The following is a 13352-nucleotide window of genomic DNA, read 5'->3' as shown; positions in this document are numbered from 1 at the left end:
TATGTGGTGGTTGAGCTATGTGGTGGTTCAGTTGATGGTAGTTGAGCTATGTGTTCACTATTTTCTTCCAATATTTGTTACGAACAAAAACAAACGATAGAGACATTTTTGTTCCTAAGAGCGCAAGGGTCCCATTGAAGAAGCCATATAGCTATTTCGACTGTACCTCAGCTTCATTGACAATACTTTTTTGAATTCCTTTATTTCCTAATTATTTTCATAGGTTTTTTATTTTTTCATTTACTACTTTTTTTTTTACCGGGAAACAAGTATGTAAGAAGAAAACAAACGAGATAAAGAATGACTTTTGATACCGTCAGAAAAAAAATGTAAAGAAAAGCAAAAGGAAAAGAATGGAGTACGGAATTATTTAAAAAATTATGAGAGCAAAGTTTAGGAAGCAAACAGAAGATAAATACACACAGGATATAATTTAAAAGAAGAATAAACAAAATAATTAAATAAAGTAAAATAATTAAATAATAAAATCAAAAATATTTCAATCTGTCTGCTTGAAAAGCTTCCACGAATTAAATAAAAAAGCAAAAAACAAAATTAAGGCACTGACTACACCTAACTTTTGTAGGAAAGAAAGAGTGAGAGAAAAAAGAAAACCTTTATAGTCATTTCTCTAATGTATGCATTTGAATCAATAAATCCGTTGGCAATATTTGGAAAAATATGATCATTTACTACAGATGTGCTTAAATAAGGAACAAATTGATGAAGTTCCTGAAGCATTTTGGCTCTCGTCTCTCGATCATTAGAAGAAAATAATTTGATGATACAAGGCACCATTTTCTCCTGGTATTCTTCTTCATTGAGCAGCATTCCAATCTAAAATATAAAAAAGAGCATACATCGTCCTTTACGATCTTATTCTGGCAATTAATGGTAGTAAGAACGAGAGCAGACAGAATAAATCGTAGTAAGAACGAGAGAAGACAGAATTAATGGTAGTAAGAACGAGAGCAAACAGAATTAATGGTAGTAAGAACGAGAAAAGCAGACAGAATAAATCGTAGTAAGAACGAGAGCAGACAGAATTAATGGTAGTAAGAACGAGAGCAAACAGAATTAATGGTAGTAAGAACGAGAGCAGACAGAAAAGGTAGTAAGAACAAGAGCAGACAGAATTAATGGTAGTAAGAACGAGAGCAGACAGAAAAGGTAATAAGAACGAGAGCAGACAGAATTAATGGTAATAAGAACGAGAGCAGACATGTAAGTTAGAGGAAAAATTGGTGACAGGAAGAAAAACTCAATTGGGTGGAAAAAACCCTTAACCTTCAATAGATCTAATTTTTTTTTTAGTAAAAATTCAATGAAACATTGGTTCATGCTAACTTATCGTATTTTAATTGTTGTACTAAAATTTGATAATCCAAGGGCTTTTCTTTCTCGTTCTAGAGCTGCTAACGAGGAATCATTTAGCTTTGAGGATATGCTATCCCAAGGTCTAGCAAAAAGTTGGTATGACTTTCTTAGAAAACGAATGAACAGGAGCTATACATGATGGTTTACTTGAGTGTGACAATGATCCTTAGACATCTCTAGAATATCAGTCTTGGAAAGGAAATGGCCATACAAGATCAGTATTATTTAAAACTGATTACACAGCCACAAAAGATCCCTTTTAGTCATTCTTAGAGCAGGTTTAACCGGTTACCCAATCTTGTTGAAATAGTATATTCATCAAGTCCGTATCCAGGGGGGGGGGGGGTTACCCGGTTTGAACCCCCCTCAAATTTTTTGACAGAGTCGAAAATTAGTCTAAAAAATACCCGTCTCGAGGATGTTAGACAAAGTCCACGGGAAAAAATCAGGTACCCCCCCCCCCGAACAAAAATCCTGGATATGGCCCTGATATTCATCATAAGCAACCTAGAAGTTGCTGCCGATTCCGCTTGCGTTAAAAAGTAACTCAACCCATCGCTATCTGAGCCAGCCCAGATTTATACGTCCTGGGCATTTAGACATCTTAGAACCTCTTATCACCTTTTATCACCAGCTTCTGGCTTTTTCCTTGGATGAGGCTTTTACGCATTCAAATTGATTCAAGAAATTGTCTTTGATTTTCTTGAACGAGCCTGTATTACAATCACCATATTAACCAAAATGGCGTCTCAGAGGGATTTAAAATCTACGAAACAAAAATACATTTTCTGAGACCCCTCACCTATTCCCCAAAGATCAACCGACACAGACCTGAATGTGCCATCTCACAGCACTATGTCGTCTGGCATTAGAGGGTATTACACACTGCTTTAAAATCGTTTAAAACTAATTGGCTGCATCAAGCTGTTCACGTCATAGTGTTTAGGCCCTATTCGCACAAACACTATTGGTTTTGGCACAAAAGAGTCACGCATAGCCCCAGGTCACGGCCCACATCTTTTGTTACTTAAACAGGGTGCTAGGAGTTTAAATATTCGTTCAAATAAGCCATCTTTCGACATTATACGCCCACTAATAAGACAAATCCCCCTCATTAAAAAAACAAAAAAAACCGCATCTGTGACTGTCTTTTTCAGGAAAATAGGAAATTCCGTATTTTGGTAAAATGATAGCAGAAATGCCTGATTTTGGGTTCTCAAATCTGATGACGTCGATGGTTTAATTTTCATCAAGATTGAACCCGTTTTTCGGGGGGCTATTATCTCCCCTTATTTCTAAAATTTAGCAAAATGTTCCTATATTATTAATTTTTGACAGGCACCTTTAAACGTAATTTTTTTTTTCTGATGTTTGGGATCACAATAAAAATTATATTAATTTGTTGCAAAGTATATTTCAAAATTTGGTTTTTCAGAGCTTCGATTACTATTAGCAATGATCAGTGATCACTTTTTAGTAAGCGTTCGTCACTTTTAAGTAACGGTTTGCTGAAGTAGGAGTCTGTTTCCCATATTTTTACCATTAATACCAAGAAATGAGGTCAAACTCACCCATAATTATTGCACATGGTAATATAAACTGACAGTATAGAAGAACTTCAAACGCATTTTACTTATACATGCTGGTATATGGGTAAAGTCAGACACACAGCCCTATGATTGATTACAGATTTTTGAAAATCTATGAGGGGGGTGGGGGGTGGGATAAAGAGCTAGGGGAAAATTACGAGACGAATCCTCGTAATAAATTTAGAGATGTTGGTTCTTAAAAGCATTGAAATGTTTGCGACTTAAACGTTTCATACATATATATATATATATATATATATATATATATATATATATATATATATATATATATATATATATATATATATATATATATATATATATATATATATATATATATATATATAATAAACAGTATCGGGCCTTGGTATGGCTACGCAGCAGGCTTATATATATTGATTTTCGATGTCGCTTTTCTTCCAACCGCAGACAATGTGAGTCTTCTTGATGTCATGACGCCATCATAGGTTTGATACAACCACCCTGAGAAAAGTACGAATCCTTCCTTAATGTTATGACCTATTTAGAAGGTTTTGGTGGTCAGAAATGTGAATATGCTGGTCTTAAAAAAATCTCTGTAGCTGATTCCGAGGAGAAATAACATATATACACAATTATTGCTCGTTTAAATAATTTTAAAAAAGATATAAAATTTTAACAATAAGAAGTTTCTTGGATTGTTGTAAATGCTTTCTTCCAAACAGCATTATATGTTCGCGTTCATTATCAGGTAATAGCAGGTATTTTAAGCTACGTTGTCTTTTAATACGAGAAAATCGTAAACATTAAAATTTAATGAGAATGGTTAAGTAGTTTATGATAGCCCTAGGAGCCAGTAAAAGCCGTAGTTACTTTTATAATCTTCTCTTCTACAATTAGAATTGTCTAACTTTTCTTCGGATTCATCTCAATATGATTTTCCGCAGGAAGACAGTGTTGATTATTTTTTTTTTGTCTGATCAAAACAAATACTGTCTAATTAAGGAACGCTTATGCTACCAGAACGTCTTACAGACACAATAAAAGTTTGATACCTCCTCATAGGCGAAGATTGCCTACTATACACCCACAGCCCACTTTAAGAAAAAGAAAATTAGAAGAAAAACTAGTGTTAATCACTTACCTTTAATAATGGGGACACAACAGACGACCCAGCATTGCCAAACTCAAATGCATTCAGCAGGACAGGGAGTATTTTGAACTTACAAACTTCTGGCGGGTAATTTGAAATGTAATCCGAAATGTGTTTAAACAGACTGAAAAAACGAAATATGAATTGGGTCGCCACTAAAGCATTTACCCAACAGATTACACTGAAGCAAAAATAAAATAAATGCACCAATGAAAAGAGATAGAGGAAAGAGTAGATCTTAGCAATACTTCAATTTGTAGGGAAAGCAACTTTATGCTTTAAATAAAGGTGGTCTTTATAATTAGTAATTGTCTTCCACTTAAATTTAATCCATTTGAATTAAAAAAAAGAGATAGACGAAGAAAAAAATATTGTCGTTTGTCGACTCGCCACTGCATATCGTTGGGCTTTTTAATTTAATTATTTTTTTTTTCAGTAGTGTTCAGGTTTTGCTACTTCAAGCTACTGTTACAATGACAATATATGATCTAATAAAATTTGGCCACTGTAATTCAGCCATCAGTTTAACCACGGCAAAAATTCGGCCAAAGGCTCCTCAATTCGGCCACGGTGTTTCAAAAGGTATTTATGTGATATTTTTTTCTGTGATATACAGAATAGCAGCTTATCCTCTCCCACTAAAAAAGTCCTGTCGATTAATCCCACCTGTTTTCTCATGTCATTTTTTCTCAAGATATTTGGAGGTTTTTCAGAATACATTATACCCCCTTTAAATTACAAAATATTGTCGAAAAAAAAACCCCAGAGATCTTAGCCGCATGTTGAGAATCAAAGGAAAAATATTCTATGTACTGTACAAAAAGTTGATCTTTAATAACTCATAAAAAAATTACTATATTATACCAAAAAAAAAAAAAAAAAAAAAAAAAAAACAAATAGAAATTCATTTTGCAACATCTTCACTCGCCTGCAAAATCCATTCTATGCCCCACCACACCAAGAGGTCGTATCTGACATTTTTACAACTCTGCAATAGGTGCAAAAACTGTTTAATAAGCCGTTCTAAAAAAGAAGATCAGTGAGGCATTTGCAATTGAGTAAATTGATTGCATTTGAAATTTGCAGCATCTTCAGTCGCCTGCAAAATTTATTCTGTGCAGGATAGCGTCACTGCCATATCTAAAGGTCGTATCTGACATTTTTACTCTTCTGTGATAGGTTTACTAAACTCTAAACTGTTTACTAAGCTGCTGTCAAAGAGAAGATCAGCAGGGACTTGCATTTTCAATTGAATATATTGATTGCATTTACATTTTGCAGCATCTTCACTCACCTGCAAAATTTATTATGTGCAGTGTAGCGTCACTGCCGTACCTGAAGGTCTTATCTGACATTTTCACGCTTCTGTAATAGGTGACAAAACTGTTGACTAAGCTTTTCTCAAAGAGAAGATCAGCGGTTCTTTGCATTTGAATAAGTCGATAGAAGGGTTAAAATATATCACATTAAAGATTTGTCCACCCTTCTCAATCCAAATAGTCAGCACTTTCACAAGCAGTTTTAAAAATTAGATTTTAGCTGTTTTCGAAATAATCACACTCATTAGAATACAAAGAAACTTTTGGCTTTATAGTCCATTGATTGCTAGGCCGAATATATTTTTTTCGACTAAATATCCTTCGGTCTATTATAAAAAAATCATACTTTTATCGATAGAATTCCAACTCTTTTTGTACTCTCAGTTGAAAATCTCTGTAATTGGAAAAAAAGCTACAAATAATCCCCGTTTGATTCTACTGTTTAGCAGGATATGGGTCGCCGAGGTTGTCCCAAAAGAGTGGATGCAAATAAGTAGCATCACACCCTTTGATGCTACTGATTTAAAATATTGTGAAATGATTTCCAGTTTTTTTTTTGTTTAATTATATATCATTTGCTATTATATGTTATAATGATTTCAGTGACGATAACACCTTTTGAGTTATCTTAACAAAATCAAGCTCGTGGGGTTTTTCAAAACAAAATTCCAGTGTTATTCCTCTATTGTGGTATTCCTTGAAGCAACTTAACGTAATGGTGCGCTTTAATTTACCACTTTCAGGCTTCTTAAACAATTATGTTGCAACTTTAAACCAGAGCCCCATTAGACGGTGTGCATCGGCTTTACATTTTTGAGCCATTTAGACATCGGAAAATACTTTTTCAGTTTTTAAATTTAATAGATGGCGTTTGCCCTGTTTGTAATGAAAGGTTAAAATTTTCTGAATGATGAAAGAACATTGAATGATAAACATGCAATTAGATTTGCCATTCAACACCGTTGTCAAATATAATAATCGCTAGCGTGGCAGCTGCGTCCTAACCCCCCCCCCCCTAATGCCTTGATATAGCCCTTATGTTACGAAGATTTACTAAGCTTCTTGGTTTGCGTTATTTTTGAGCTTATAAAATAAAAATAAAAAAACAACATGAACTTGGTTGGAATAAAGAATTTAAATGAAAAAAATAAAAATAAGAGGAAAAATTATAACTTAAAATGAACAGAAATTATTCTGCATAAGAGTGGGGCTGCCTACAGGCAAACAGGCTCCAAAAAAGTATGAATCTGAAAATGACACTCTGGATGCATCATTAACGACTACAGCACATCTACAACGCCACCATTTTGGATAACTTAGCCTAAACGAAGCTGAAACAACCAAATATACAGAATGACCCTACACACTTACTTGCTTTTTTCAGTTGGGTCCATGATGTGAATATCAGATAGCAATAGGAGTGTTTTTACTTTCTTGTCATCAAAGTAACCCCCTGTCATCCTGTTCTTTTGAATAACATCACTTGGATTTGGTCTAGTTGACGGATTGGCACTCACAAGTTCACAGTACGTTGCTTGCAACAGTTTAGGGATCTGTAAAATAGGGATATGTTAAAGAATAACTTTAGAGTAATATCCCAAATACCATTAGAATATGAACTAAACTCCTTTCAATACTTTTGTATTAGAAAAAGTCATCTTCAATATGACATAAATTATTTTTGGCTAATTTCAACAATTGTGATAAAAAAACAATTGTGTGCCTTTGATACAAAAAAAGAAAAAAACAACTCAAAATTGTAACATAGCTCTGAAATTCTGAAATCAATTTGATTTATTTGTTCTCGTTTGCTCAGCATATTGGGGCTGTGGGGGGTCAAGTTATCACCAAAGGTATAGTTATTCAGCCTTCCAACTATGGTGAACAAAATGGTTATCTCAAAATTTGATCGGACGATTTTGAGAAAAAAGGGTGTTGGATGGGGCCTAGTTGCCTTCCAATCTTTTTTTCACTTAAAAAGGGCACTAGGACTTTTAATTTACGTTCGATTGAGCCCTCTCCCGATATTCTAGGGCTACTGGGTTGATACGATCACACCTGAAAAAACAAACAAACAAATAAACACACATCCGTGACCTTTTTTCTGACAAAAAATTCCAAATTCCATATTTTTGCAGAGAGGACCTTGAAACCACTAAAGTAGGATTTTCTGATACGCTGAATCTGATGGTGCAGGTTTCATTAAGATTCCTTGACTTTTAGGGGGTATTTCCCCCTTTTTCAAAATTGAGGCAAAATATAAAAATAAACTCAATGAAACTTGTGGACTTGGAGTCAGCACCAAAAGCCAATTATTTTGATGTATCTATTGGTATCAAAATTCCATTCTCTAGAGTTTCAGTTACTATTGAGCCAGGTCCCACCTTACTTACAGTTCGTTGCCACGAACTGTTTGATAATTTCTATTCGTTTTAAGTTTTGATGTTGCTCTTTACTTTAAGCTGAAGAAACTTGTGTTTTTTTTTACTTAATCTCAATCATAAATACATCTATTATGATAGTCCAGATATCATAATCATAATATCTAACATAATATATGGCTTATAAAGAAATAATGTAAGTCTTAAACCTGTACCATAAAAATTGTTTACCTTCTTCAAATTCTTCAGTGACAGGGGATTGTCCAATTTTCCGTTGAAGACTTCCCAAAGGAGACATCCAAAACCCCACATATCAGCAGACCTGAAACAATATGCCTTTATTATATTATTCGTTATTTATTCTCTATTAATCATCTATCAGTATTTAGTCTTATTAGTGTATTGTTTAGTGACTTACTGCATATCTGTAGTCATGGTTGCCCCTTTGAAGCAACCTAGAATAGAAAGAAATTTAGCCCACAGTAACAGAAAATTTTAAAACCTGTTAAAGAAAACTGTTAAGGATGGAAGAATAGCTATTTCAAGCCGACTCGCGAATGTGAAATATTATTTTGATTAATCTTAATGATAAAACTTTTTGCTAAGACAAATTTGTGGGAATTTTGAAAAATATCTGAAATCCCACGAAATGGTGTCGGATCAATAACATTTAACATCTGATCCTGCTAGAAGAGAAGTGTTGGTAACACTCAACAGTTAGTTTCCAAAAAAAAGAAGAAGAAAAATTCCATAGCGTGCTCTGAAAAGTAGTCATTCTCTCTTTTTAAGTTTGAAATGATGGGAACAAGGCCAAAAACAATTAGCACCGAAAACAAACAGTGCAGACCCATAATACTTTGATGCTACATCCAAAAATATTCGTCAGAACGATATATATATATATATATATATATATATATATATATATATATATATATATATATATATATATATATATATATATATATATATATATATATATATATATATATATATATATATATATATATACAGTCTTTATAAGTGAGCAATGATTGTGTATGTATATATTCTCGATCTATTTATTTTTTCTCGAAAACGGCCTCTATATGTTTTCGGAAAAACTGGCATTCTGTGATATTTTGGCCTAAAAAACGATCTAGACAGTTCAGAAGGTTGAGGAAATTCGTAAAAACTTTAGTTTTGGGAAAAATATTTATGTGAGTGACGTTATTTTTATATACATCAGTATTGCAATGACGTTGTCACACATGGATGTGGAAAAACTAAAGATTTTCATGCATGGAAAAGTTTACATTAAATTGGTTAAAGAACAAAAATGGTAATTGCAAAAATGTTTGTATATATTTTGACAAGGGATTACATAAACCCAAAAACCTTAAAAAAGAAAATAAAAAGTTTGAAGCTTAGTAGAAATTGCTGTCAGAACTCGGACTTGATTCAATGATCAAATACCTTTGAAAGAGTCAGTATGAAAAGACATTAAATTGCATAAAGAGCAAAAAACTGGTAATTGTAAAAATACTTATATATATATTTTGACAAGGGATTACAATACTTCAAAAATCTTAAAAAGAAAACCAAAAGTTTGAAGCTTAGTAGAAATTGTTGTAAGAAAAACATCATTACCAAATTTGTTTTCTTATAAGTATAAGCAATATCTTTTTAAGATATAAAAAAAAGTTGAAAAATTTTTTAAGCTCAGTTCAGAATAACTAAGGTTATTATGTAAACTGCAAAAATATTTGGAGTGTCTGAGCATTAACTTTAATGTTTTAATTCAAACTAGAAAAATGCAGGAAAATTTTAAAATTAGTTTGTTTTTTGTTTGATAATATCAATTCGTTACGTGATTACAGGTTCGAACGCAAACAGTTATATTACTGTATGTCAGTAGGAAGGCCCAAAAAACGAAAATTTGCGATTATTACATGATGATTCTCTATTTTGACAAGGAATTACAACAATCAAAAAACCTTAAAAGAAGACCAAAAGTTAGTAGCCTACATATCGTTGTTAGAAATCAGACTAGCTTCAATAATCAAACATCTTTGAAAAGACAACAGTATGAAAACTATTAAATTGCGTAAGGAGCATATAACTGGCAATTGCAAAAATATTTGCATACATTTTAACAAGAGATTACAACAATTCAAAAACCTTAAAAAAGAAAAACAAAAGTTTGAAGCTTAGTAGAAATCGTTGTTAGAAATTGGACGTGCTTTAATAATCAAATATTTTTGAAAAGACTATAGCATGAAAAGACAGCAAATTGTCTGCGGTTAGAAGACAAGCGACAATGGGAATCCATATATAGAAGTAGACCCCGGCGCGGTTGATCGACCGAACGCCGCCGACGAGAGGCCCGGTCGAACGCCGCTGAAGCCTCGTATCATCGCCGGCGCGCCACAGGCGCGCCGCCGCCGGCAGTGGCGGCGGCGTTCGGTCGACTTTAAATTAATTTTGCGGCAATTCTTTATTGCGTCAACCGCAAAGTTTGAGATTTTCCTTATCGTGTGGTTTAGAATTTCAATTTTCCTGATTATAAATCAAGCACGGGCTTGAACTATCCCCGATTTTTTGAGTATTTTCCCGAAAATCTATGCGTCACCCCGAAAAAAAATTTGGTTCCATGAATCCCCGAAAATCAAGCAATCACGCTGCCCCCTAGAGATTTATCACCAGTTACTTTCCCTGCCAAATATTACTTTGCATACCATAATTTTTCACTACTCTCTTGTTCATTAATTTTCGTCTCTTCTTTTACTTTGCATAAAACCAGACAGATGCAATATGCAATTGCAAATATTGCAATATACACAGTTCTTCATATGTTGACAAAAAAAAGTATCGTCTTTATGAAATGAGTTTAAGTAATTTCGAATGCAGTTTCCCAATCGCTATTTCTTACATCCTTCGCAGTCAAGAATTTTATTTTCAAGTTGAATAGTAGAATTATAGAACGCATTCACTACTATACAGCTTCAGCATTCAGTTGGATTTTGAAATTGACAGCCGACAGATTGTTGCTACAGCTGAATTGAAAGTTTGCATTTTTTTTTTTTTTGCTGTTTTTATATAAGATTTTCTTAATGTTTAATACCCAACTGTTGAACGCCTGATAGAAAATACAATCTTCCTTCTGAAGCATTTTTACCCTCCTTCCCAAAAATAAAAACCTTCTATTGAGACAAAATTTAGCTATAGACTAAGCTATGTACAAGGTTGGGGAATTAAAGATTGAACCGGAAGTTACCCCAAAATATGATTCATAAATAAATTGTAAATTATTGCCAATAGGGGGGGGATAGGGGGCTATCATTTTTAAATGATAATACCTCATATTTTTTTTGAAAGCAGGGATGCCAAAAATATAATTAGATTTTTCATTTAAAGTAGAGACGGAAGAAAATAATATCAAATTCCCTGGGAAACCATTGAAATATTTTGATAGACCCAGGGCCCCCATTGGGACTTGTTCATTGTCTTGGGTATTTTGCAATTTCTCATGGGCTACTGGCCTAATTTGGCTTTTGTATGTGCTCCCTTTTAATTAGATTCTTAGGATCTTATTGAATGTCACGGCAAATCTATGAATCAGTTTTCCAATAATTTAGGTATATTTGAATAATTTCGATATTTTTGTTGTTGTCTTTGTACCCCTTTACTCATACCCTCAATTTTTTTTTCAAGGAACACTAAGCTGTATAACATTATTTTGCGTGTTTGTTTGAACCATATAGTGACCTAGTTAATTATTAAGTAAATTATTTTTCTAATGAAACCTGAGACGGTATCCTATCAAGGTGGTATCTAGAGCGGGGGGGGGGTAGGGAGGTTTTACATTTAAAGGATAATATCTCGAAATCTTTTTATTGAACGCAGGGATCCCAAAACGTTAATTTTTTTTTAATTTGAAGCAGAGACGGCATCCTATCAAGGTGGTATCCAGAGGAGGGGGGGGGGTAGTAAGCTATCATATGTCAATGATGTATCTCGATTATTATTTTTTTTTTTGAAAGCAGGGGTGCCAATAAGTTGATTATTTTGAATTATTTAAAGCAGAGACGGTGTTCTATCAAGATGGTATCCAGAGGGGGGAGCATAGGGAGTTATTATATTTAAGTGATAGTACCTTGATTTTTTTTATTGAAAGCAGGGATGCCAAAAAATTGAAAAGTTGACAAAATTAACAAGATTTTCGTGAGTTATACTTGATACAGCACTTGAATGGTTTTATCGTCCAAAGGGAAAGGGACATATGGGTCCAACCCGTTTTTTTTTCTTATTGATGAAGCGACCTAGTTAATTATTAAGTAAATTATTTTTCTAATGAAACCTGAGACGGTATCCTATCAAGGTGGTATCTAGAGCGGGGGGGGGGTAGGGAGGTTTTACATTTAAATGATAATATCTCGAAATCTTTTTATTGAACGCAGGGATCCCAAAACGTTAATTTTTTTTTAATTTGAAGCAGAGACGGCATCCTATCAAGGTGGTATCCAGAGGAGGGGGGGGGGGGGTAGTAAGCTATCATATTTCAATGATATATCTCGATTATTATTTTTTTTTTTGAAAGCAGGGGTGCCAATAAGTTGATTATTTTGAATTATTTAAAGCAGAGACGGTGTTCTATCAAGATGGTATCCAGAGGGGGGAGCATAGGGAGTTATTATATTTAAGTGATAGTACCTTGATTTTTTTTATTGAAAGCAGGGATACCAAAAAGTTGAAAAGTTGACAAAATTAACAAGATTTTCGTGAGTTATACTTGATACAGCACTTGCATGGTTTTATCGTCCAAAGGGAAAGGGACATATGCGTCGAACCCGTTTTTTTTTCTTATTGATGAAACGGGTTTACTTTGAAAACATTCATTCATAAGTACCAGACAGATTCACACTAAAACGAATTGGTGTGACGAAAGCGATATTGACATCCCCACCTAGCGTTGCGCTCGAGTGACAATGGCGCCCTTGGTCCAGTGCCCAAGCTACATTAAAAGGTCAGGTCATAATAAAAGCTTTCAATTTGGGAGGTTCAAGGAGGAGTCTTTGACAGTCTTATGACCTCAGGGTACTAGATGTTGCAACGTTCTTACATATCTACAGTGGTTTAAAAAATTCGATCACCCCACAAATGATTACCAAAAATATGCACAAATATTACAAATGTAACACTTTTTTCAAAGCTCTGAAGAAAAGCAAAAAAGGCTAAATACCCCTAACTACGCTTGAAAGCTATTTAAAAAAGAAACTCTTTGGAGATTTCCATGGATATGACCATAGTAGAAAATTTGAGCCTTGGTGGGGATCAAAGAGGAGTCTAATTAGGAGGAACACTAAGCTGTATAACATTATTTTGCGTGTTTGTTTGAACCATATAGTGACCTAGTTAATTATTAAGTAAATTATTTTTCTAATGAAACCTGAGACGGTATCCTATCAAGGTGGTATCTAGAGCGGGGGGGGGGGGGTAGGGAGGTTTTACATTTAAATGATAATATCTCGAAATCTTTTTATTGAACGCAGGGATCCCAAAACGTTAATTTTTT

At 33.8% G+C, this 13352-nt stretch overlaps 1 protein-coding gene across 5 annotated transcripts in view; it reads right to left on the bottom strand.

Moving 5' to 3' along the window:
- The window catches only part of yata (N-terminal kinase-like protein yata), an 88789-nt gene that overhangs the window by 33671 nt on the left and 41766 nt on the right, over window positions 1–13352 (bottom strand). For all 5 annotated transcript variants that reach the window (XM_089094402.1, XM_089094392.1, XM_089094429.1 and 2 more), the window contains exons 6-9: window positions 8030–8120; window positions 6789–6970; window positions 4090–4222; window positions 616–837 (exon numbers count right to left, since the gene is read on the bottom strand). In XM_089094402.1, coding sequence (XP_088950528.1) covers window positions 616–837; window positions 4090–4222; window positions 6789–6970; window positions 8030–8120 — 628 coding nt within the window. The remainder of the gene's footprint in view (window positions 1–615; window positions 838–4089; window positions 4223–6788; window positions 6971–8029; window positions 8121–13352) is intronic.

Source organism: Artemia sp. Qi Xiang Cuo, chromosome 1 (genome assembly GCF_049724085.1).
Source record: "Artemia sp. Qi Xiang Cuo chromosome 1, ASM4972408v1, whole genome shotgun sequence".
Classification (NCBI taxonomy): Eukaryota; Metazoa; Arthropoda; class Branchiopoda; order Anostraca; family Artemiidae; genus Artemia; species Artemia sp. Qi Xiang Cuo.
The sequence above is the reverse complement of the archived record's forward strand: the minus strand, read 5'-3'. Positions and strand labels throughout refer to the sequence as shown.